The sequence below is a fragment of the Numida meleagris genome, chromosome Z (assembly GCF_002078875.1).
Source record: "Numida meleagris isolate 19003 breed g44 Domestic line chromosome Z, NumMel1.0, whole genome shotgun sequence".
In the NCBI taxonomy this organism is placed as follows: Eukaryota; Metazoa; Chordata; class Aves; order Galliformes; family Numididae; genus Numida; species Numida meleagris.
Window position 1 is genome coordinate 59,244,205 of NC_034438.1, and position 25,930 is coordinate 59,270,134.

The window sequence follows — 25,930 nt, forward strand, 5'->3', positions numbered from 1 at the left end:
TAAAATCTGCAGTGGTTGAACATTTCTTCATCCTTCTCATTTCTTCAAATTTATTTTTTGATTGTATGATAATGAAATGGAATAACTGTTCCTATAATCATTATTCACATTCAGTATATTGCAGTTCCTCTTTCTTAACAATAAAAAGAACCTGTATTTGAAAAGCCTGTTTTCCTACTGACAATATTATACTGCTTTAAAAGGAGCAGAAGAGCTTTCCCCATTGGTTCAAACTAGCCTTTTGCTAGTGTTTTCTTACTTAGTAATCTCTAGCCTAATAAACATGTAACAACAACCATGCTAACAAATCCATGAAGAAAAAAAATCTGTAGATCTAAGAATAGTAAATCATTTATTGTTGTATCAAAAATACCTCATTAAAGTGAAGAGTACCATTCAGAGGGGTCAGGTCATGTTTGGCAGCCTCCTCAAGAATCCATATCACTTTAACTGCTCCCTGTCCACCTGGACTTCGACTTACAGTGAGCAGCGCAATCGCTGCAGAGTCATCAGGTGTCTGAGGTTCCTTCACTGTTATCTGAAGAAGAAAGCAGAGGAGGAGGAAGAAAAGGTTTTAGCAAATGCATCCATACTGACTTGGAAAAAAAAGAAAGAAAAATATAAGAAGAGCATTATTAACAACAACATAAACCAAGGAAAAAATGAAAATTAATAAGAAGACAACAGGTATAAGAAATGTGTCGAATTCAGCTAGCAAATAAGAGTCACTCAAGTTACTTATGTATGGTCCATGATTCAAAACAATAACAGACAATGAATCACAAGCAGCCATAGCACCAGTAAAATGGACAGCAGAAGAATCATTCACTGTCAATCACTAAGATGAGAAATGTTTTGTAATTTCTTTCCAAACTTTAGTTTCAGTAATGCAGATCATTAAAAATCCATTTTAACATCCTGGATTATTAGTACGGAGAATTAAAATGCACTGATACAGAAGTCCAAGTCTATGCTGCAGTGCTTTCATTGCCACGATCATCATACACTGTTAGATAAAGACAAGTACTAATATCCTTTGCATAGAATCAAAGAACGGCTTGGGTTTGAAGGGACCCTTAAGATCATCTAGCTGCAACCCCCTGCTATAGGCAGGGGCACCTCCCACTAGACCAAGTTGCTCACAGCCCCATCCAGCCTGGCCTTGAACGCGTCCAGGGAGGGGGCATCCACAGTTTCACTGGGAAACCTGTGCCAAGTGTCTCACCACTCTCACAGTAAAGAATTTCTTCCTTATATCTAGTCTAAATCTATCCTCTTCCAGTTCATAGTCATTTCCCCTTGTCCTGTCTCTACATGCCCTAATAAAAAGTCCCACCCCAGCTTTCCTGGAGGTCCCCTTCAGGTACTGGAAGGACATTATAACGTCCCCTTGGAGCCTTCTCTTCTCCAGGCTGAAGAGCCCCAGCTCTCTCAGACTGTACTTGTAGGGGAGGTGCCCTCTGATCATCTTCATGGCCCTTCTCTGGACCCACTCCAACAGCTCCATGACCTTCTTGTTTTAGAGGCCCCAGACCTGGATACAGTACACCAGGTGGGGTCTCACGAGGGCAAAGCAGAGGGGCAGAATCACCTCCCTTGACCTGCTGGTCATGCTTCTCATGATGCAACCCATTTTCAATGAAAGATTGGTCTTCCAGCGCGATGAAGGCTTATCAAAATCCACAATGTATTAGTGACACAAATCCACAATCCTGCTTTTGCAGAAAATAGTATAATCCAAATAAAACCAACTCACATTTTTTTCTTCAAAACCAAATACTCCAACAGGGGAATCATTGGGTGGAATAGCAACAGTTACTAGTATCTCATCTCCAAGTCTTGCACCACCGGTTACCCTCACTAAAGCAATCCTGAAGATCTCAAGGAATTCAACTTCACTGTCATCTATGATTGTAATTTCTATTTCTCCTGTAGTCTGAAAGAAAAACAGTAAAAAAAAAAAAAAAAAAAACAACCAAAAAACTAAACTAAATTTCATTTCTAATACTCCATATGAATTGTTCGAAAAATATGAAATGTAAAATAAATAAACATTATATAATAATAGATAAGCAAACGTTTGATTGTGCTCATTTCTTACTGTACTTCTATACTTTCATATACAGGTAGATCATACTGTAATTCAGCCTCAATTCTGCTCAAAGAGTATACTCTCCTATTGCCAAAGACCAGTTCTCTTGATATACCTATTTTTTTGATACTAAGAATTTACAACTAAACTAAAGAAACATACAGGCATATTCTGAAAGTTTGTAGACAAGATAGGTTATGTTACAGATTTTCAGTGTAAAGGGCTTTATTATAAGAAATTATGGCTTCAGTTAGAGGTACTAAAGGCATACATTCCTATCTGGTCAATATTTATCTACACTGTACTTTTCACATTAAAGCACTGAAGTCCAGAGATTCATTCATACCGTAAAGCCATAAATAAAATGATTTCAGTGAATGGATGAAAATTCTACTGGAAGAAAATGTGAGTTACTCTTAAATTGATAACCAGACACAAACTTTTAGCAAGTGCCTACCTGCCCATCTGCAAACGTAAGGTTTCCAGATGATGGCGTAAAGTCTTCAAAGCCAGCAGTTAAAAGAATGGCTTCCCAATACAGAACTGCTGACCCAAACCTCCCAGCCTGTCGAACAACTGGAAGTTTCAGTACATTATGTGGTGGTGGTACCTCATAACCAGCAACAGTTCCAGTTTTATCCTGTAAATTCAACAATAAAATAATGAGTATCACAGCTGCTATTCATTGATTAACTTTTGGATAAGAATAAATAAAGAAATATATAATCACATAATCACTTGTAAATTGATCTGAATTTAGCACTGATCTTGCATAGCAAAAGTACCAATTAGATGACCAATTAGATTCCTCCCAGAAAATTACATAAGTCTCATTTTAGCACTTCCAGCTCCTTAAGAAGTTTCATACATTAATTGTGAAGAAAATTCTAAGACTGAATTGTTTGTCTGATATCTGGCCTATTTATCCAGAACGATTTACTGTCATAAAGCTTATGAGAATACTATCAAAAGTGGTCTGAAATCACAGCGTATCCTTCTGGAATGTGACTTTAAATATTTTTCATCTAAGTTTACTTACCTTTGTAACACTGAAACTAAATATTCCCCTGGCATCATCATTTTCTTCAATTGTTATTTCAGCTATTTCTAACCCAAGCCTCTTCACACTTGGCTGACCTCTAGTGTGAGAATCGACAAGCTGCACATCAGTAATATTGACTATAAATCCTTCCTGTAATTCTGGAACATTGTCCTGCAAAAGTATTTTTTAAATGTCACTTTTTTTTTTTTTCTACAAAGCACTACAATTAAGTTATAACTATAAATTTTATAACTTTATGCCTTCATAAGCTTTTAAAGATTAATAGATAAGATTAGAGTACATGCATAAAGATGACTACTTCTTGGATGCTTACTGTCTGAGAACTTGGGATTATATAACCAGTTCCTTACTTCACATCATGTGAAAGGTAGAAGAGAATACCTCTGCTAAATTTTAGAAGCTGAAGTTGGTAGTCAGATTCCAAACCTCCTGAAACAATAGCAGGAATTGCTGGCTGCTACTTCTTTCTCCTATCTACACTACAAGTTGGTCAGATTTCAGAAAGTAAACCAGAACTTGTAAAATATCTCCATGCTGAATATATTCAAATAATTCCTCTATTTTTAGTGAAATATTAACATTTTTCAGACTACAGAACAAATCTGTTAATAAGCATGCAAGGTAAAATAAATTCTCCATAAAACTGCAGTAAGTTGCAAAAACGACAGGCATCTAAGACATTTACATTTTTCTCCTTTTTAATAAATATTAACTTGGGTAGTACAACAAAGCAAACTACTTAGTTCCTCCCCAGTAACCAGTATACAAATTCTTTTGAAATAGATGACTGCAACTCCTAGTAATTTACAACTGTTTGACAATGCAAAAATCCTACCTTAGTCTCTTCTAGAATACTAAGACCTTTTCTTAAAATAGGAACAGTAACATTCTTCATTTCTTTAAAATAAATTGTCGGCTGAAGTCGTTAAGGCTACTCACAGGTAAAATAGTGATCATGACAGAACGTATTGCTTCATTCTCTGTCATAATAATTGTCTTCTTTTCTATTATATAATCCTCATTCTCCGTTGCTTGGTTGGAGACGGGAAGGTCCAAGTTAGGTTCAGTACTCAACTGAACTGCAACTTCTCCAACAAATCCTTGCTCACGAACAATTTGCAAAGTAACGACGGTGGAATTCATTTGTCCTATAAGAAGGAGGGGGAAAAAGGAAGATGTGATTGTTTTAAACAAACTTGCCTAATTGTACTGGAGCTCCTTACTAGAGTCCATTTCTGCTCTGCTTAGTAACACAACCATACTTGACTCAGGCAAATAAACAGATATAGATGGTGTAAATGCACGGTACGTAAGCCAAGAAAGTGTTTTAAAACAATACCTACAGGAATAAAAAAATACTGAATATTTACAGTTTTAAAATGCTTGCTACACAAACTTTTATTTCAATATTGCTGCTCTTATTCATTTTTCTTTCAAAACTCCAATCTTGCTATTTTTGCCTGGTCTTTACCTGCCTAGCAGATCACTATTAATTCTAATAACAGAAAGCTTTTCTGCAGCTAGTCACTCTGTTGTAAATTTTAGCAAAAGCCATTTTGTCTTTCTGTAACACAGATTTTGAAGAAAATGAGATGTGCTCATATCACTAAGGCTAGGATCTCTTTTTAGGGAAAGCAGATTTACATTTTTTTCCAGTGAACTAAACACAACATCTGGCTAAAAGTTTACAACTGGAGAACTTGAAGAGATAAAAATCAGCAGGCTTTGTACTTCAAAATAGTTTCATCAAACAAATTATTTGTGTTAATTAGCTACTGTACTAATTAGCTGCTATTTCAGAACAGTACATTTTCTATAAGGAACCAAGAAAATCCCTTCAATGCTAATTGGCCTTAAAATAGAACTGGCAAAGAGGTTTTAGCTGCACTAATATTCTAATGGAAAATGTGGAAAATGTACATCTCCTAAAAATTATTTTTTTCTACAGACAGGATATTAAATTGCCAGGAAAATTTCAACTGGGCTTTTGAAGTATTAATAGCTTATCTTTCCATACTCCCAGCCAGCTGCTGGAAAACCACCAGGCTTGGAGAGAGAGCTGGAGGAAAGAGCTGCCTGCATTCCTGGGGCAGTAGAGAGAACAGGAGCTCAAGCACCACTGTAATTCTCCTCAGGCAAACCACCTGTTAGGTCCTTTAATATCATCCTTTGATATCATCCTATCAAATGAGCTGGTAAGCAGAAAATCTCACTTCAGTTTTCTTGAAATGTAATTCACACTTGTTCTACTTCCTTCCATCTTCCCCTGTCTCTTTTTGACCTATTTCCTGAGGAAAGTGTTATTCGGTACATTATTTTAATCAGATTACGAACCTAATCAAATAGGCAAATTTGCTTTTTACCTAAACAGAAGTATTTTATGTGCTAGTGAAATACAATACAGGATGCCAAGGTTTTAATAGGGTAGCCCCTACAGAGCGACAAAATAATGTTGATATGTGCAATGTGACACAAAACATCCAATGAAATAGCATAGTTAGGTATTTTTAAAGATATTTCTACTATAAAATTTGTACATAAAAACACAGACAATCACATCACCAATGTTGTCTTAAACAACAGTGTTACCTTAAAAAAAAAAAAAAACATGCATGTTTTACAACATTCAAGAAACAGACCTACCTTCTGGCTCTGTGACTTTAACAAAGAGAGAGTTTGTATGCCAGCCAATCACACCATGTGGAGAATCACTAGGTAAAATAGTGAGTACTGCTCTTGATCTTTTGGGATCAATGATAGCTCCTTTTGTAGTATCTTGAACACCTACAGTGGTAACATGAGTGAGGGTGATAACCACAGTCTCTGAAAGCTCTGCAGCACTGTCCGCAAGAATTGTCAGTGTGATTGTGGACAGTGCCTGACCTTCTGAAAATGTAATCTAAAGTTTTAGAGGGAAAAGAAAAAAGACAAAAAAAAGACAAATGTCTTCTCAGTGTTGTCATACCAACTATTTTATTCTGCATAACTTCACCAATAAAAGAAAGAAAAAAAAAGCATACAAAAATAAAAAGGCACTGTGGTAAAATAGTTTGAAACACAAGTCATAAAGTTAGAAATGAATTCTCAATCAGAAGTGTAAAAACCAGAGACTAACTACCAAGATGAGAATGCATTTGGTATAATCAAGAAAACTAGGAGTATCTTCACTATAAACAGGTGTTCAACTTTAGATGTCTTCCTGACAGCTGCACTTCAAGATGAGGCAAAACAGGTCAGCCATTTGAAAGTGATTATACATGCTCATTATCACAGAATTGCACAATGGTATTGGTTGGAAAGGACCTCTGAGATCAACTTGTCCAAACGTCCCTGCTACAAATAGGTTCAACTAGAGCAGGTTACTCAGTCTATGTCCAGCATGGCTTTGAATACCTCCAAGAATAGAGACTTCACAAATTCTCTTGGCAACTTGCGCCAGTGTTTCACCACCTGTACAATAATGTGTCATTCCTTAAGATTCATAGAATCATACAATAAAAGAATATCCTGAGTTGGGAGGGACTCATGGGGGTCATCAAAGCCAACTACTGATGCCAAACTTCGTGTGCTCAAGTGGCATTTTTTGTACTATACCTATTGCAGGCACAGGACACAACTGAAAGGTATCTCTCTGTCTTCTTTACTCATCTCCCAGGTATTTATAGACAATTACAAGTTTCTCCCTGAGCCTCTTCCCATATCTCGGATGCTCCAAGCCCTTAATGACATTTAGCGGCCTTCCTTGGACTTTGTGATTTTCTTCCAGTAGAGAACCCAGAGCTGGACTCAGCAATACAGATGTGCCTCACAAGTGCTGAGTAGAGGAGGAGGATTACCTCCTTTGATCTCCTGGCAATGCTCTGCCTAAAGCAGACTATTACAGAAGCACAAGTTGCTGGCTCACATTCAACTTGTCCTTCATTACATGCTTTTCAAATTATGTAAAATTAGCTTTCTTCACTGAGGTTTCTTGCATAATGCACTTCAGTTTAATGCTTTCTCAAACATTACAAGGAGAGGAACAATCAGTTAACTGCTGCATTCTTCCTTCTATAATGTTCCAGGTCTGGTTGAGATGGAGCTTTCCTTGCTCATAGAAGGTGATGAAGTATTGTGCTTTGCATTTGTGGCTAGAAAGTGCTAACAGATCAGTTTTTCAGCTACTGGTGAACAGTGCTCACACAGCAACAAGGCTGTCTCTCCAACTGAGTATCCCAAAGGCCGATAGGCTAGGAGTGGGCAAGGGGCTGAGTGTTTTGGGTTTACATAGCAAGTTTCTGGTAGCAGGGCCTGCAGGTAGCCTCTGTCAGCAGAGCCCAGCACTGCTCCATGTCAGAGCACAGCCAGCTCCAATGGGGACCTGCTGCAGCCAGAGCTGAGCCATGAGCGACACTGGGTGTGCTCTGAGAGAGCAGATACAAAGGAGGGAAACACTGCTTTGCAACAGCAGCTGGGAGAGAGGAGTGAGAAATTAGAGATAAACTTTACTTATTAAACTGCCTTTATCTCAACCAACAATTTTTTCCAACTTTTATTCTATGCCTATCCTGTTGAGAAGGACAGAGTAAGAGAGCAACCGAGTGGAGGTCTGGCAGACAGCCAAGGTCAGCCCAAGACTTACATCAAAAGTATGATGAATGTGCAATACGTAACAGCATCATTACTAAATGAAAGAATGCCATTTCAGCAGTTTTGTTAATCGTTTCCCTTGTGTCCTCCATTTAAAATGACTGACGAATGCTTTGTCCAACTATCTTCTTTTCATTTTTAAATTCAAAGGGCCAGCCACTTGATCACGTTGCTCTCAGTAGCAAAGACAGACAGACATATATATATATATCCTATGAACACTTAGGCTACACAGATAGTGAAGAATAAACAGAACTTCCCAGTGAATTATGTTACACTTCTACTTTCATTTCTGCCTCTTTTTCTTTTTTACATGCAAAAGTCTGCAGGAAAGCCATGCAGCATCCTCTTTTGATTCATTCCAATCTAGAATGCTCAGGGAATATTTAAATAATTTTGGTATGACTTTTTTTTGGCACTCTGTTTCCCCACCTTGATTTCTCCTTAAGTCTGTTTATCATATTTCATATGCTGTATTTCAGACCCAATATTTCTAGTAGTAAAGCTTATTTCTAAAATCTTTTGACCCATCCTCCCAAAGCTGTGACTTGTGTTGGAACTCCACAACCTCACAGATCATGGGGTTTTGTGTCTTTAATAGATGGTCCCTAGGTGGAGGTGCTTGACTTAAAGAAACCAGCTTCTAAGAGTCCTAAAGCATATAAAGCTCCAGCCCGTATAAAACATTAGATTTTAATATGGTTGGAAAGCTGAACAGTTTTAGAAGTAAGCTAAGCTGGGACTTGTAATATTTCCCTAGGCACTGAAGTTCTGAAGTGTATTGGCATCACCAGGAATAAGAAAAAACATTCCCAGATTCCTACCTATGCAATGATTTCACACAGTAGCTAGACCTCACAGCAGGAAGAATGGAAGATGGGAACAGGATACTACAGATAAACATTTCTACTGCCTGGACAGAATTGCAATATCTGGTTCTAAAGAGGCATGTTATGGCATTATGTGACAGACTAAAGTGAGAACTGCTAACACTGCAGTCAAGGACTAGAAAGATGAAACTAACAGAACGGGGCAATCTTACAAGCACTACAAGTACTACTACTTTCCTATCGGTCCACACCCTTTTTCTGAGGTAATACAGTCAGTGCTTTCTTAAAATACGTGATGTTCATACCATTCCTGAAGCTGGAAATACATCGCTTATGCTCCCATTAGCTATCCATTCTACTGTAACTCGTCCATACGCTCCTACTAAACGTTCAACATTCAGAGTGATTAAGCTGTCCCGTTCCATTTCTTCAACCTGCTTAAATAAAGAACTCTGGAAAACACAAAATAGCAAAACCACAAAGTTATTTTCTTCTAAAGAAGAGTTTCTGTAGTGATCTTGGTATTCGAAGAGGGACAATGACATCAAGCACCAATAAACTTGTCTACCATTGAGTAGACAAATATATATTAATTGATTAAATTTATATGACCTATATACCTCAATACTTCCAGGTTTCATGAATGTTAGAATTTAAAATATCAGGACTCTTCAACATAAAGCAAAAAAGACAAATCTTAATTTATTTTCTGAGTATAGTACTATATGTTCAAACTGTATGAAGTAACAAAAACAAGTGGAACTATAAAAGAGATTTACATTTAGTGCTGTTGTTTTGTCTTATTTGTCCACCTCACACAAGTCCAGATGCAAAGCTTCATTTCAGTGATGACTCTTCTGTCTTTCATATCTTCAGTATGTGTTTAGTATATCCCTGTCTGGTTGTCCTCTACAGTGTTTGCTGATTTAAGAACTAATCTCTCCAAATACTACCTTCCGCCTGACATTTTCTCCAAAGAATTCATTTTGTTCTGACAGACTGACTGACCGCATGACATAACCCAATTATTTTATTTTTCAGGGGAAAAGGCTCTTCAGGTTTTTTTACTGAATTCACTTGAACAATAAATAAGCAGTGACTAGATGCCATCAAATACGGCATCTAAAAATTGAATTTTCTAATTTGTTCCAAAACCAAGTTGATAAACTAAGATGTTAATCTAATGTAAGGGGATTAAAAAATCTCAGAATAGGGACTGTGAAACTTACGTCCTATCACCCAGTGTTCTACATAATCACATAGCATTGCTGAGTAGATGTTAAAAAGCACATAACTAGATGACATTAGAAAAACAATCCTGAAAAACATTCTGGATTTTACAGTTCCAGTATGTTTGTGTTCAATTATCCAGAAATTACATATACATATTTTAATGATTTACCTTTGAATTTTTACCTGAGCAAATGCAATGACTCCATAGGCATTGTCATTAGAAGGAATAAAAATGTTAACAAAACCATGAGCACCAATCTCTGCACCTCCTTTTGGGTTTTTCAGCCACACTCTGAAGCATTCTTCCTCTTCTGGGATGATGTCATCAAGTATATTGACAGCTATCACCACTTCCATGTCCCCAGGATCAAATATCAATTCACCTGAACTGGCAAAAAAACGTGCATATAGCAATTATAAATTTAGGATAGCTGATCTCTGAAAGCACTGTTGTAAATTTACTGAGCATTTTTGAGATGCAATTATTGTTTATATTGCTTTGGAAGTAGTCTGAGTTGAAAGGGTATTTTCTTTAACAAAATAACAATAGATCATAAAGTAACTGAAAATAATTATAAGTGCAATTTCGTTTATCCTAAACAGAAGCTTTTAAAATACAAAGACATGACTGGAAATTTTTCTTGTTTTGTGTTTTAAAATCAGATGTGAGGCTATCTGACTTCAGGTTATCTTAAACAGTGAAAAATTCTCTTTAATGTTAATAAAATAAGCTCATCATACATAGAAACGTTTAACACTCTATACTGTAACCAAAACAATACCACAGAAAAAGAAATACAGGAGCTGTGAGACAAGTTATATAAAACAAAAAGACTTACCTGGGTATAAAATCTGACTGGTTGGAAACAGTGGTCAGTTCATAAATCTGGGAGTTGGATTCCATGGACAAAACAATTAAGCTCTTGCTGGAGTTCAAAGATCTTGCAATAACTGATGTGATATGATCTGCATATGGGGCTTCTAGCATTATAGAGAACGAGTTTGCTTCTGAGTTCCAGGAATACAGTGCTGTTATATCCTTACCAGCTAGCAGGATGTGAACTATATAGACCAAAGACAATTAAGAAATAATTTATGTTTAGTGTTACATATATTTATAAGTTCTTGTAATATCAGAAATGTTCTCTGTAGATCACTGTTTATACTAACTTTTATGGTCTGATAAATAAATACAACAAAAAAGAGCACATCTATTTCTACAGTTCCAGCATCATAAACTAGAATTTGAAGAAATATTTTCATTTAAGTCTTACCTAAACCTGAAGGGGGCATGAAGACATGGATGTTTCTGACATCATGCACTGGAAGAGACTGAAAGTGTCTGAAAGTAGACTGCCCTGTCTCCCAGACAAAAATTTCAGAAGAATTTCCAGATTCTACAAAAAAAAAAAAAAAAGACAAAGCTCACATTATTTTCCACCTTTTAGTTAAGTCACACACTAGTGGCCCTTCAAAAGTCAATGTTTCATAGTTTTAATTATGAAGTGAGACAGATTATTTTCTCCTTTTTATTTGGCGCGTAACTCCATATTATCAGTGATGCCCACATGATAATTTAACCACTGACAACATTTGATGGCTTTAGTGCAAGCACTGACATGTATGAACACTAAAACTGAAATCTGACAACAGCCAATTGCAAAGAAAAGTGTGAACTGCAACATAAACATCTTAGTAGCCAGAGGGACAAAACACCACCAAAAATACCACACTTGTAATAGAATACATATGTACTTTGCTGACCAACAATCTCTGCAGAACAAAAAGCTCAGCAAAGCTTAGAATGAGTGTGATCAGCAGGTAGATGAGTAGCTATTATCCCCATTGTTGTTGGGAAAATATTTTTTTTATAAATATTTGAAAACAAGCACAGTGCTTTTATTTTCTGAGAGAAAAGCAGATATTACTTTGATGAAGTACTTATTAGGGTTAAATTCTTATTGAGGATTGTCACCCCCCAGTAATAATTCAATCCCTACCTGAACTCCTTTACCACAAATGCCTTTACTATCAAACAAACTGTCACATACTTAGCAAACTCTTTTGTTGTTTTCTGCTGAATACCTTTTGCAGTAATTAAATAGATATCAGATCCAGAAATCCAGGAATCCATATGTTTTACTTCTTTTTCTGGTACTTCATGAAGCTTCCTAAACTTATTATTCAACCACTGGTACAAGAGCATGTTTTGGCTGGTATGTGATAAAGAAACTAACATATACATAAAGCCTCCCCTAGGAAACAAGTCTATGTTCAGAACTCCATAAAGTGGAAGTTGATGATGCAGCAGAAATGTGTTTTTATTCCACTGGAAAATCTGTGGAAATATGAAAATTTTTCTTTATATATTCTTAATTAGCACTGAGAGAAAAAAAAGTAAATGACATGCCAAAAAAACTGCAAAGATTTACTGTGAACTAAATTCCTAGTTTCTAAGGTGGACCGTATATTAAGACAGAAGTCCACTGGTGAGTGATAACTACCTTACTGCAAGCAGCTGTGCCTGCTCTCTGGATAAATAGGTTTATGTTCATAACATATTTTTGTTCTTTGCTGTGTATATGCTAAATTTTAAAAGTGAAATAACACTAGCAATGAAAACAAACCAGATATAAATTATATGCTCATGACAGGTATTCATACATATAAAAAAGCCTGTAATTTTACTTCTAAATTTATAATAGAATCAGAAGTAATAGGCTTATAGATTTACTATTATACTCTCATTTTTTCCAACTAAACGAACCACATCAGGGCCAGAGAGAAGTGAAGAATATTCAAACCTGGACAGAACCGGAACTAGTTGTGTGGCTCACAATAATCAAATAGTCTTCCTCCTCCAGAGCAAAATGTTTCACATGTCTGGTATCCAGAACAGATAGAGTCTGTATCTGTGAGGGAAATATGGCAAAAAAGGGTGATTGTTTATTTGTATATGTATACATACAAATATTCTTGTTAAAGTTATCTAGTATTTCAGAAATCCCAAAATATTTCAGCACGCAGAATGCTTTTTTGTAAAACATGGCTGGACTGAAGGACCTTCCCGAGGTCCTGGTCAATCGATACTATTTTGTGATTTTTTAAGTAAAATAGATTTACCCACAACAATCTGCGTCCAGGCATGAATGTATACACACTGTTGTTGGAAGCTCCCTGCCCACCTCCTCCATGGCTAATCACAAGGTAGGAAGACCCACTGATTTGGAAAGACATGCAGCTTTTAGGATTCCACATAGTGAAATTCTGTGAAAGGAATAAAAAAAAGTTAGATTGTGACTTAAATGCCTTATTAACTAGCATCAAACACCAAACTGTTTGGAAACAAACATTTACCTCAACGGGAATAAATACACCTTTCCACTGGTAGACAGTAGAAAATGTAGCTGGAGGCACACGCAACAGAACACCATACAAGATTTCTCCTGATGTAAAGAAACACCAACCAGACACTGACTCTTCCACAAAACTTTGCAAGACAGATAGGACACTGATACCACCCCCTGCAACACAGTAAAAGAAAACACTGTTTACTACTAGCTGACTCTGGAAGTCTTTTCCAATCCCATGTCTTCTGCCAAAACCAGTATTAAGTGTCTTAGTACTTGTTTGAAGTGTATGTAAATGCATAGAAATGGTATAATGCTGAGGATATAATAAGAGTTAAGCAGTAGATGTATTTTTCATTTGTTACAACCGTATAGTAGAGATGCATAGGCAATGTAAGTCTGACTTACAGTGATTCATTTTGGCATGCTGCTAAGATCAGCTACATAGAAAGTAGTGAAAAAAGTAACAAAGAAACTACAAGATGTTCATGTTTTGTTCCCATCTCCCTTCTCATCAACCAGGCAGTCCCACACTAAGGTTCTTAAACTGCCTAAGATGTATGGCTGGCTTACAGCAAAAAAACACTGTGTTATTGAAATTAATTTCCAGGATCTAAACTCCCAGTCCTACACAGAGGTTAGACCCATTGCTGAGAAGAACAGTATGTTGATCCATGTCCAAAATCAGTCATTTCCTTTTACGTATTTCAGTTTCAACCTGGATCAGTTATACACATATCATTTGTGGAATAAAGAATGATTAGCATGGAAATAGGAACAAGTGGGCAGAGATGGAAGGATAACTTCTTTCAGTGCAAGAGCTAATTTGGAGAAGATTGAAGCAGTCATTAAATGACAGCCTCCCACAAATGCATCACAGCAGGCACACTGGAAGACAGAAAAGCATGTCATAGCCTTTTTTTCAAAATAATATTATGTCAGGTGTATGTAAAGCATGTCATTTATACTAAGTCAGAAAAATTGAGAGTTACAAGTAGTAAAGAAAAATATATACATATTTTTAAAAGGGTAGTGACAGCAATGTTTGTATTATCAGCAAAAACAGCAACAGATATTACTGAAAATCTAGCAGAAGTGGCTGATGACAAGCAGAAGTGGCTTAAGATGACTCTTAAGCAGCTAAGCTATTTTATCTAATGAATCTTTACATACTCAAAAAACATATTAATTTAATCAAGCCTGAATGAATGAATTTACATTCCAAAGTTAGATTTCCTGTATGTTTGGTTAGTCTCTTATTATGTCTACTTTGACAAATTCAACAGACATCCTCTATAAAGTAAACATACTGATGCCAAAAGCAGTGTTTGACAATGTCTCCCACTCAATGCTCACAGACGTGTTGAGCCCATTAGTTCGTGAAACTTTTAAATAAGCTGTAGTGTTGGCTTCTTCAATGATGAGGAAATTTGTCCTAAATGTGAGAGTCATAAAAAAAAAGAAAAAAATGAATTATTTTTTAATAATATATTCCAAAATAAGATTTTTACAGTACAATTCCATCTGCAGAAATAAAAAGAAAGTATCTGCAACTGATTTCACTATCTGATAGAGTGGTACCTACATTAGTTAAGATTGCCCAATGTTTCTTACCCTAATGCTTTGGCAAAATTATAGGCAATACAACAAGATCTTTCACTAGTCTGAAATTTAACATACTATCTGCATGGTTTAAGATGAATGATTTTAAAAATGTCATTCCACGTGGATCATTTGCTTCTGAAAAACATCCTTCAGTAGAATTGTATTTTACACAGGATAAAAAAATGCATATAAAGTATAAAATTAATGACTTCCTAGGTATTCATTTGATGTCTGAGGCTCTTAACTTGGCTTAATAGTGGACTACCAGTGGAATGTATAGGCACCAGTGAAGTATTGATATATGAAAAAAATAATCTGATTATGAACAGGTCTTTTTATGTATTTTACTTTTGGTTAGCAGTAATAGTATTTGACCTTTCAAAGTTACAAATGCTTTAAAATTAGGTTGCTGAATTACTTTAATAGGATTAATCAGAAACAAAATTGTGAAGAAAGTTAATCTCTTTTGAATATGATAAACTATCTCCTTTTTATTCAGTCAGTTTACAGTACCTATTGGAAACTGGATAGATGCTGAAAAGCCCTAGGGGAGCCTGGTTCTGTAAAACAGTAATCATAGTTTCCACTCTGGTGCCTAGTCTGGCTCCTCCAGTCGGATTGAACAGGGTGACAATAAAGTGCTCATCCATTTCTGGCTCTTCATCTAGTATTGCAGAAATATGCAGAGTCTGACAATAAAAACCAAGCACACAATGTTACTGAGCTATGACAGCTGATGATGACATGATTCTAACAGAAATTGAGACTTTTTTTTCTCTCACTGTAAGGTTCTGGATAGGACACAAGAGAATAGCAGTTCATAAATCTGGAGAGGACAGGAGTGAAGTAAGGATAGATTAGGCTGAGGTATTATAGTCATCCTTCTGGTGGCGTCCATTGGTACAGTACTAAGATGGACAAATCCTCTTTTTTTTTTCCTTCTCTTTTCTCTCTTAAAATCCTGCAACACTCTGAAATTTAATTTTACATTTTGATTCTTACTTTGTATTTTTTTTGTCTAATTATTCCATACATTTATTGGTAGTTTACAGTCACCATACAGCTATGAGTGGAACTTGGTTAAGATGGTTTTAATTTAGCTTAGTTGGAAACCAAGTTGTCTCTAAAGAAAAAGGAGAATCCTGCCAGTGGTGCTGGGAAAAGGGAGAAAAAAGAAAAAAATAAAAGGATATATGAAGTATTCTTTCCTCACAATGCTTCTTTCTTTCTCCTTCACCACTGTGTAGGAGAATGGAAGGCAGCCACAAATTAACAAAGAACAATCTAGAGCAAGTTAGGTGTTTCACTTTAATTTGGGGCTCATCCTTCAGATTATGTGTACAAGTAAAACCACAGAGGGACATATCTTTGTTATATAGAATAAAAAACTAGTAATGACGCACCTGGAAATAATACAGAATTTGCAGTGGTTTATACTCCTGTTTACTTTCACAATAAATCATATATAGCAACTGTTTTAAGAAGAAATATCTAAAGATGAACCCATTTAATTTTCATGCTCTTCCACTTAAGATAATGACAAGAAATTAATACTAACTAATGAATCAATGTGCTTTGTGAATGAAGGAAAAAAAAGAAAAAAAAAGAAGACAAAATTCAGATATTTCTTAAATCTTTCCTACAAATTAAAAAAAGCCTCCTTCACTTTTTTAGTTATAACTAGCATATTACCTTCAATCTGACTCCCTCTTCCAGCACAATGTATCCTTGAGAAGGGGTCAAATCCACTGATGGCTCTGAAGAATTAATTTCACTTACAAGATATTGAACAGTCACAGTGCCAAATATTCCCTGAGGAGGTTCTCTAACAATATTCAGCACTGCAACACTTTCCATCAAATGGATAGCTGTTTGCTCTCTCAAGAAGAAGTGATCACTGTTATTGAATGACAAAACTCCATGGCCATCATCATTGGCAAGAATAGTGATTGTAGCTTTTGAGAAATAAACAAAATATTGTTTAATTAGCACAGAAAAATATAGTTATATGCTAACATAATACATAATATAAACCCAAATCTTACTTTACATGCATTCTTCCTTTAATGTATATATAATACCTGTATGTCTATATTACCTGAAGGGAATAAGCAGGCATTTCACTTTTACTAGGAAGATCTCTATACAGGAAGAATATAGCCTCTCCTAGAAAAGGATTATAAAAATTTAAAAAGGCCTCAGTTTATTGAGGCAATTTCTTGCTTTCTGATACTTTATTTTACATGAAATGTTAATTTCCCAGATTTCATTAGAAAGTTCTTAAATATTTCAAATGAGTATATTCACCACAGCAGGGCAATAGTGTTTTCTGAAAAGATGATTATTCAGAAAAATGAAATTAAAATGATTGCTGGAGAATTCCAAAGAATAGGAACATTAAAACTAAGTTTTACCTGTTGTGTTCTCCCCTAATTCCAGCCCCAGAGAGGGATTTGTTAAGATTAACTGGAACTTCTCATCACCTTCAGGAGTCTCATCATCAAAAATCATGACATCAATAGACTTAAGCCTTTCTCCATCAGCAAAAAAAAGAGTCTATCATTGAAACACACAAAGCATTGAATACTTGCAGCAGGTAATACCACACAGAATTTTTCAACTACAGTAAACAGAACTCTATTAAACAGAAAAGGAGGGATGTGAAGAGCCCTACTCTCTCTGTCCCTTATGAATTAATTGAAACAGAAATATAGAAGTACAGCACGTTACAGAGCTAGGACAAACAAGAGTAATTTACTTTGAAAGTTCAGTTGTAAAAAAATTTATATGAAAAAGCTTTCATGTCAAAGCAAAATTAAATTTGAGATAGACGTTTGGAAGTTTACATTGTGCTTAAACTGAAAAAATATTTATTAAAAATAAAGAAATTGTGAGAGCATTTTTTTTTGTTGTTCAAGGTACTTGAAACAACTTGAAATGCCAAGCTGCGCTACTGACCATTCTGCAGAATAATTCAGTAGATATTCTTTAAGAAAGCCATAGGAATGAAAATTACTACACTTAGAGTTTACTGCTTACCCTTGAGGTCACGTAAAAATCCAAACCCAGCTGGGCCTCCAAATTTTGGGCATAAAAAAATACAGACACATTGCCATATGATCCTCTGTTTCGGTGAGCCACTACTGTCAGATTCCCATGAGATTCACTAACTTCAAAACTAAATTAAAAAGCAAGAAAAAGTCTCAATATTCACTATGTTCTTTTGAATTAGATTTTAAACAATTCCCTACATTACAGCTGTCTAATATAAAATTGAATTAAGCCATAGAAGGTTGTGCTTTTCTACTGATATCTATGTGGGAGATTAAGGAAACCTGTCTACACACAGTTTATGTTCATGCATGCATTCTTTCCAGCTTCTAGAAATTAGTCTGATAAAAAGATCTGGGAGGTGCAAGTATGTATGCTTACGCGAACAGAGAAGATGGAGCAAGCGATGCAGGCAAATTCTCAGTATTAAAGGACAACAGTTAAAGTAGGTAAGTAGGAAAGTAGCAAAAGAATTCTGAGCAAACGTAAATGTTTGTTTACAGTGTGGAAATCTTCTATTTCTAATGAGCTGAATGATGTTTTGCCATCTCAAAGATATGGCACTATCTTTAGCAGAAGTTTTACTATTAACTTACAAAGAAAATGGGCAACTCAAATCACTAAGAGGCTCAATGAGTTCTTAAGGAAGATAAACTTACTTGGTACCTTCCCATTCAATTACTCCTCTTACTCCATCATTAGCGTCAATAATAATTTGAGATGCTAGACCTTCCACATCTAAAAGGCAAAACAGAATGACAAAAATGAAAGAACAATAAAGTCAAGTTTCAAGATTTTCAGGAATTAACAGGAGTGTTTCTTCAACCTCTACCAACTTTATGATTTCCAAAATGTGGAGGAGTAAGTAGGAGTGAGAAATATAACTAGAAAGGCTCAGACAAAGAGTCCTTCCTACTTGGACAGCAGTACCTTGCCTTGAATTACAACGGTTACATTTAATAACACATATGAAAAAAAAAAGACTCAAGAAAACTCAGAAGGCAAACACGGCACATAAACACTTAGAAATACTAAAAGCTAGATTTCTCACAGAATCTTAATTTGTCTTCATTGTATGCATTTATTATGATGTGATTTAACATTTTGTAGACTGTGCTATTCTGAATATAAGAGAGTAATTGAGTAACATAAATGATCCAGTATTTCATTTTCTATTCATGCTTCAGTACCTCATTATGCACCTTAATGGCACACAACTCACAAAAAAGAGAATTATTCATTTTTGTTGTCTGTTTATATACTGTAAAATTCTACTGATTCATAAAGACATATATGTCTTTACAATAACCCTGACACAATAATTGAATGTATCAGAGTGTGAAAACACTGACTAATAGGTTAATGTCCACTAGCTTCACGAACTTGACAGTCAGAACTTGATTCTTCTGCAAAAAATACAGCCTTAATTTGTTTGATAACAGCACCACATGACTACCTTAATTTATTTCAACTCATTTTTTATAAATTATAACTTACTTTCTAAAATCAACCTGACTTAATTGAGTCTGCAGGAAATATACTATATTTAGATCCATATGGAAGATTTTTATCAATTCAGAAAAAACAATAAAAGTAGGTCGTTGCCATGAATCTGAATCTGTCAGTATAAGGCAGAGATGAAGATGAGTGATAGCTCTACAATGACAACAGAATTATTACTGAGGTGTAGAAATCCTGAGGGAGTGGTAGCAATTACAGGCATTTCTGCATGACTTCTAACCCACATTGTGTCTTATCACTTTGAAGGCAGATCTGTTCACCTGGGATCTGTAATAGTTTGCCATCAACATCAGACCTCTTATTCTACATCTGGCATTCCAACCTCCCCTTGATCATCCACTTACTACCCTCCTATTCCTTTTACATTTTACGCTCAACTAATCAGAACTGAGTATCTACAAAACAGCTACGATTTTTGAAAGTTACCTTTCAGTCTGTACCGAATTAATTCAGTCACTTCTATAAGCATGCAAGAAAAAAGGAAAAGAGTCAAAGATGTTTGAAAGAACAGAAACAGTCTTCAGTATCACAGAATAGTCCAACTGTCCTTAAGTCAATGACAACTATTCTACTGAATTCAGACGCAGAAGAATGAGGAAATAAATGACATATGAAGATCGTTGAAAGAGTAAGAAAACCATAGGATATGGTTCCTAAAAGTAAATAGGACAAAAGAGGAATTTAAAAAGACTTTTAAAAGAGCGAACAGAATAGCCAAATTAAGTAAATTTTTTTAACAATTTTGTTATATACTTTGTAAATAACACTGACAGTAAACTTTTCAGGTAATTGTGCTTTCCAACTGATATTTACTAACTCCTATATGAAAATTACTTTATATTTTCCCCATAGCCTATAAATGTAGGAAATAAGTATAATAATGAATATATATTATATTCTACAATGTTTCTTTCAGATGACTACATCTTATCTTCGCATAGTTGGTAAGTAAAATAATGATAAATTTCTGAAATCATATAAGCCATAAAAAAGGAAAAAAAAAACAATTTTATATAAGATGTTTTACCCAGCCTAGGTGAGGATGAAATTGACTGGTTCATGATGAGTTCCACAGAAGTTAAATTAACCAAGAAGAATTCTTGCACCTCTGGTATATCATCCTGCAAAACACAAATACAGTACATGCTCTTTTCATTTTTTGTTAAGAAATTCACGTAAGTTAACAAGGAAACAACACACTTGAAGTCTCTAACATAACAGTGACAATAGAATTCATATATTATTCTATTTTCCTGAAAAAAAAACTTATTGGGTGTAAAACTGATTCCTGTGAAAGAATTATGAAGTGAGACATTATATTTAATGGAAAAATCCTATGGTGACACCAAAGTATACTTGCAAAGAAATTACTGCCCAACGTTAGAGGCATAAATCTCATGTACTAGGAAAGTAAAAGACTGTATCCAGCCATGCAGCACACTGTTCCAGGTAGTAATAGATAATAATAGATATTTAGTTAAACTTTAATGAGACAGCTTTATTTCATTTATGCAGAGGTGTAGCTGCTTTCTGTGACTATTTGTTCTCCTTTGTTCTTACTATTAAGACCGAAACCATCTTTCTAAATGGCAATGAAATTAATATATAGTTTCTAGTAATATATAGGCTTCGAGCTTTAGTTTCCAAAATATTCCTCTGTTGAAGTCGTAAAGTTTACCTCCAAAATAGTAATATTTATGGCAGCTGATGTTTCTCCTTCTTCTAAAATCAGTGAGCCAGAAGCAGGTACATAATCATCTCCTGGTTCAGCCAAGGTTGGTTCTGTCTGGTTACTTACAGAGAGCAATCCTGTAACTGTGGCATACGTGACGTTGATAGTACCTGTTTAATTTGTGAGGGAAAAAAAAAATTTTTCAGTTCTTATATAATGCTCACTGGAATTGATAAAGACAAGAGATCAATTCCTCATCCAAAAAATAAATAGACTAACTGCAAAACAGAAGGATTAAAAGATTACTCCAAAGTACATTGGAGCTAATGGACTTTTGTTACTATTTCAATGTGCCTTTGCCAGCTTGTCCAACATAACTCAAAAATCATCAGGACAAAATATATTCAGACATTTGAAGTTCTGCAGACATAAATATTGTTGAAGTACTGTATTATTAATGTCAGTTTTTGTGCCAAAGATAGCTTTCAGGAATGGCTGATACCTCAGAAAAGCTCTAAAGACAGTGCTGGGAAAAATAGCTTAATAAATCTTCCTTGTTTCCCAGTCAGACTGACTTAAACTAAAACAAACAAATGAACAAAATCAGGAGACACACATAAATATTATCAAATGGAAAAGTTAAACATCACATTTTTAGAATAAAGTCATCTCTGGCAGAGTAAATCAAGTAGCGAACATAAAAAGAGTGATCCTGAAGATAAAATGACATGAAAATTAGAACTACTCTGTATGAAACAAGACGTAAGGGATAAAAGAGACCTATTTAGTAAATAAATAATGATGGCTGTCTGAATTTAGTAAGAGATCTTGAATTTACTATAGATTAGATAGTTATCTTAAAGTATTCGTTTCCTGAGTAGTGCTCAGGAACCAAATTAGAGTACCGATTGGTATTGCAAAATAAATGGAAAAATATAGACATGTCATTAAAATGCCTCTTTAAATCTCTGATGTGTTCAGTTATTAAATACTGGCTGTAAATGTCTTCATTTCAAAACACGGCAAAAGAAACTGAGGTCTAAATATAGACTAAAGAGGTAAAGAGGATGTTATTCTATGTCTTCTCATAAGCTAACTTGAAATTTTCAGGTGACAAACACAAGAAATTCATTTTACAACCTTGAATTGTGGAATTAAGTGTTACATAATTTTATGGATGTTAACATACATTTATTCAAAAAGGAATAAAAAATTATCAAAGCAGACAGATAAACTGATTGCAGTGGTCTGAATACAACTTTTTCCATGGGACAGTCCTTTACTGCCAATTTCTGGAAAGTCAGAGAAAAAATTGTGTGAAAGATCATTCCATACATGTCCCTTTTGTCATATGTTTAATTTCTTCTGGAGACAGACTCTTTGAGACAGACTCAATGGTCAAAAACTCAGTAACTCTAATAGCCACCTGCATATGCCGCAGGTTTCAGATTCCTGGCTGTATAAATGAGAGTTATGGCTCTAGTTTTAGATAATGTCTAGTTTCCAAGCCCACAGTAAGAAGCTTAGAAATTCTGAAGTTATTAAATGTATCCAAGACTTTTCCAAACTTTACAGCTTCATTAACATGTCTTTTTTTTGTCTAATGATTATTAACACAAAACTTCCTTTCTCTTAGAGTTATTATACAGACCTATGGATCCAAATTCTCTGTTAATAAAAAGCTGAATTGTTTTGTTTTCCTCTGGACTTAAAACTACCCTGGATGTGGAAGCAAAATTCAAGACTCCGTGTGGTTCATCACTAGCTTCTACAGTTAGAACAGCTTCATATCCTTGACTATCCAAAACAGCAGCACCTGAAGGAGAAACTCCTGCAAGAGAGTCAATGGACTGCAGTGAATAAAGTGTTAAGAAAAATTTTTTGTCATTTCATTATTTTTTAATTTTCATTTTTTTGTCTTTCATTATTGTTGATATTGCATTCAAATGACAGCCAGCAGCCATCCAAATATAATAAAAACAAAGCTTAGTGAAGCTTATGGATGATGTGAGACCTATACATGCACATGTATTTACTTTCGATAACAAATACAGGAACATACAGTCTCATCAGAAATTGTATGCATACCAAGCATAAAGTCACAACAACGTATTAAGAAATTAGAAAACTTAATAGGCCAGTACAATCAACTTCACTAAGTATGCTCTATTTTAAAAGGAAAAATTTCCCAGGACTTACTGGGAAACCTTCAAAGCTTAATACTATATTCTACTTCCCAATCAATAAATTTTGTCCTTTATCAAGTATTGCCCTGATGAATAATTATGCTAATCCTTGTTTACAAGGGTCAACACTTGACTCTAGGAAGTCAGTAAGTCACCTAGAAGTAGTATTACTCGTACCAAATTAGTTTGGTGTTTGGACATTAATTTCAGTTTGACCAAGGGTATTACAGAAAGGATGGAGTTTCATGCTTCTTTTCTCACTATATTTGGAATCGCAAGAATAAAATACTCTGACCACATTAAATTCAGAGACAGATCAGTGAGACAACACAACAAGACTGCTTTAAAAGATAAAACTATCTACATATTTCATGGTAACTTTATGCATCACATATGAGTAAGTTTGCATTCACTTAAAGGAAAGTAACTGACCAATGAACTGAATGGGCGGAGTTAAGTCAGGATTAAAAAAACTTAAGCGTGTCTGTAGTGATACTATGGGGCTTATACACATGCACATAAAAATAGTGTGTACATATGTAAATCAAGCTTCTTTCAATAAAATGTTAACTAACTTTCCATACTTTGCACCAGTTGCAGATTGTTTAGTCCCACACCTCTCCAAAATGAATTAATAAATATGAAAATATTATATTTTTAAATGGTATTTTAAAGATGTATCAGGCACAGTTCTGCACTGCACTACCTTCTGTTTTGATGTTGTATAAGATGATTTGGTATTCTTCTTTTTCTTCAGGAATATGGTCATCCAGCAGATGAACATATAATGTTGTATTCAACGTTCCCTATTTAATATTAAATATAATTTTCATTATTGGTTATATATGTGTTCTATATACATATATATATGTATATTGTATAGATATAAAACACAACTGATATCATTATGACATGCATTCTAACAACACATTCAAGAAACGTTAAGTTCAAGTTTCAAGAGCTATAAGCTCCCTCCAGTTTCAAGTCCAAGAGTAAGAGAGCAAGTAAATAATCAGATAAAGAAACACAGATTGTTAAAAAATCACACTATTTTCTCAGCTCAGCTGTAATTGCAGTATTTTCATGTAGACAACAACACTGCTTATGGACTTACCTCAGCAAAAGAAAGTATTCCAGAATAGGTTTCAAAATTTTGTTTTACATTATGCCCTACTATCTTCCACTCAACTGTAACATTTCCAAGTCCTGGGGCAGTTCTTACAATATGGAATTGCAGTTGTTCTCCTAGGAATAAAGGACAAGATGCAACATTTTGGGGTCTCTTACATAACAGTTATAAAAATGAGAAGTCAAAAATAAATATCGCACAGTTAAAATGACATTTCTGAAAGACATTCATATTTTTAATTGCTTCACAATTGTCATATAAAACATTTACATCTAACAATGAAAAGCCCAGATATGAACCTTTTATTCTAAGTTTTTTCATTTTTAGCTCACATGTGGAAAGAACTACAAAAATATGAGGAAACTTGGAATAGATGAATAACTTAGAATGTGAATACTCAAAAAAAAAAAATGCATAAACAAAGCAATAACAGTCTGTGAAATGCACAAAATAGTAAATGCTGAATGTACCAGCCAGAACAAAAGTAGTCTACTAAAACAATTCCCTGGCAATTAATACGTTATCCTAATATTTGTACAGTCTTGTGAGTTTATATAATGCATGCATAAAAGATGCCTATAATTATCTCTAAGTCCTATGTGAGTTTGAACTTGCAAATATCAGCAGCATTAGGAAACAGTCATAAAATGTTAATACTTTCTTATAATTTCTGAGTTAATCAGTATTGACTGATTGAGTTCATGTATGGAAAGTGAATATTATGGTATTTTGCACGTTTAACATTTCACCCCCAAAGCTTTTTAATTAAAAAGAGTAAACCTCTTAGAAATCTTTGTAAAAAGTAGAGAATACAGTTTTAAACTTGCAATTTATTACACAACTAATATTAAATATTTTCAATGTAGATATGTGAAATTTCCATGTTATATCAATATGGAATTGGGCAGCAGATAACATTGGTGATATTATGCAGTACCTTCACAACAGAGGACAGATGCTGATTTATAATAGGTAGGGATATTGTATCCATGTTTCACAAGCATCTTTCAGGTGCACAGAACTTAGGTTTCAGAAAAATTATGGGCATCACAAGGATTCCACTTCTACAGTCAGATATCTACGGGTAGCCTCCAAGTCTATATGACCCAGTTTAACACTGCACTGAAATTAATTATATCCTATTCGAGAATTCTGCATATCCATTAAAAATAAACAAGTATTGCACAGAAAAATGGTTTGCTAAAAACATAAATCAGACGAAGTTTTTTTTTAATACAATTTTATAAAATACAGTAAATTTTCACTGGACTGAGAAAAAGTGCTTTACGACAGAGAAGGCCATTCCACTATAATCCAAACACTGAAGTCCAATACATCCTTTTTACATACTTCAAGTATGTAGTTACTTATCCAGAAAGAAATGCCAATATGAATTCTAACTGACTTCTGAGTTAAAAGTGCTACTAGACAAGTACTAACTTTTGTAAAAAGAGTAGGAACTGCTCATCCTGGAGAAGAGGAGACTCAGGAAGAATTTCACCCATCTCCATAAATCCCTGAAGAGGGATTGCACAGATGATGCAGTCAGCCTCTGTTCAGTGGTGCCCA

At 34.8% G+C, this 25,930-nt stretch overlaps 1 protein-coding gene across 1 annotated transcript in view; it reads right to left on the reverse strand.

The window, feature by feature from the left end:
* The window catches only part of ADGRV1 (adhesion G protein-coupled receptor V1), a 257,698-nt gene that overhangs the window by 168,581 nt on the left and 63,187 nt on the right, over nucleotides 1-25,930 (reverse strand). The window contains exons 35-59 of the mRNA XM_021381087.1: nucleotides 24,347-24,477; nucleotides 23,939-24,038; nucleotides 22,698-22,877; nucleotides 21,053-21,216; nucleotides 20,402-20,495; nucleotides 18,513-18,591; nucleotides 17,842-17,980; nucleotides 17,217-17,358; nucleotides 16,495-16,757; nucleotides 15,316-15,491; nucleotides 14,508-14,632; nucleotides 13,205-13,371; nucleotides 12,971-13,114; nucleotides 12,652-12,759; nucleotides 11,933-12,185; nucleotides 11,122-11,244; nucleotides 10,687-10,909; nucleotides 10,031-10,235; nucleotides 8,920-9,066; nucleotides 5,799-6,054; nucleotides 4,095-4,303; nucleotides 3,132-3,305; nucleotides 2,550-2,732; nucleotides 1,757-1,936; nucleotides 374-538 (exon numbers count right to left, since the gene is read on the reverse strand). Of these exons, the coding sequence (XP_021236762.1) occupies nucleotides 374-538; nucleotides 1,757-1,936; nucleotides 2,550-2,732; nucleotides 3,132-3,305; nucleotides 4,095-4,303; nucleotides 5,799-6,054; nucleotides 8,920-9,066; nucleotides 10,031-10,235; nucleotides 10,687-10,909; nucleotides 11,122-11,244; nucleotides 11,933-12,185; nucleotides 12,652-12,759; nucleotides 12,971-13,114; nucleotides 13,205-13,371; nucleotides 14,508-14,632; nucleotides 15,316-15,491; nucleotides 16,495-16,757; nucleotides 17,217-17,358; nucleotides 17,842-17,980; nucleotides 18,513-18,591; nucleotides 20,402-20,495; nucleotides 21,053-21,216; nucleotides 22,698-22,877; nucleotides 23,939-24,038; nucleotides 24,347-24,477 (4,130 nt within the window). The remainder of the gene's footprint in view (nucleotides 1-373; nucleotides 539-1,756; nucleotides 1,937-2,549; nucleotides 2,733-3,131; nucleotides 3,306-4,094; nucleotides 4,304-5,798; nucleotides 6,055-8,919; nucleotides 9,067-10,030; nucleotides 10,236-10,686; nucleotides 10,910-11,121; nucleotides 11,245-11,932; nucleotides 12,186-12,651; nucleotides 12,760-12,970; nucleotides 13,115-13,204; nucleotides 13,372-14,507; nucleotides 14,633-15,315; nucleotides 15,492-16,494; nucleotides 16,758-17,216; nucleotides 17,359-17,841; nucleotides 17,981-18,512; nucleotides 18,592-20,401; nucleotides 20,496-21,052; nucleotides 21,217-22,697; nucleotides 22,878-23,938; nucleotides 24,039-24,346; nucleotides 24,478-25,930) is intronic.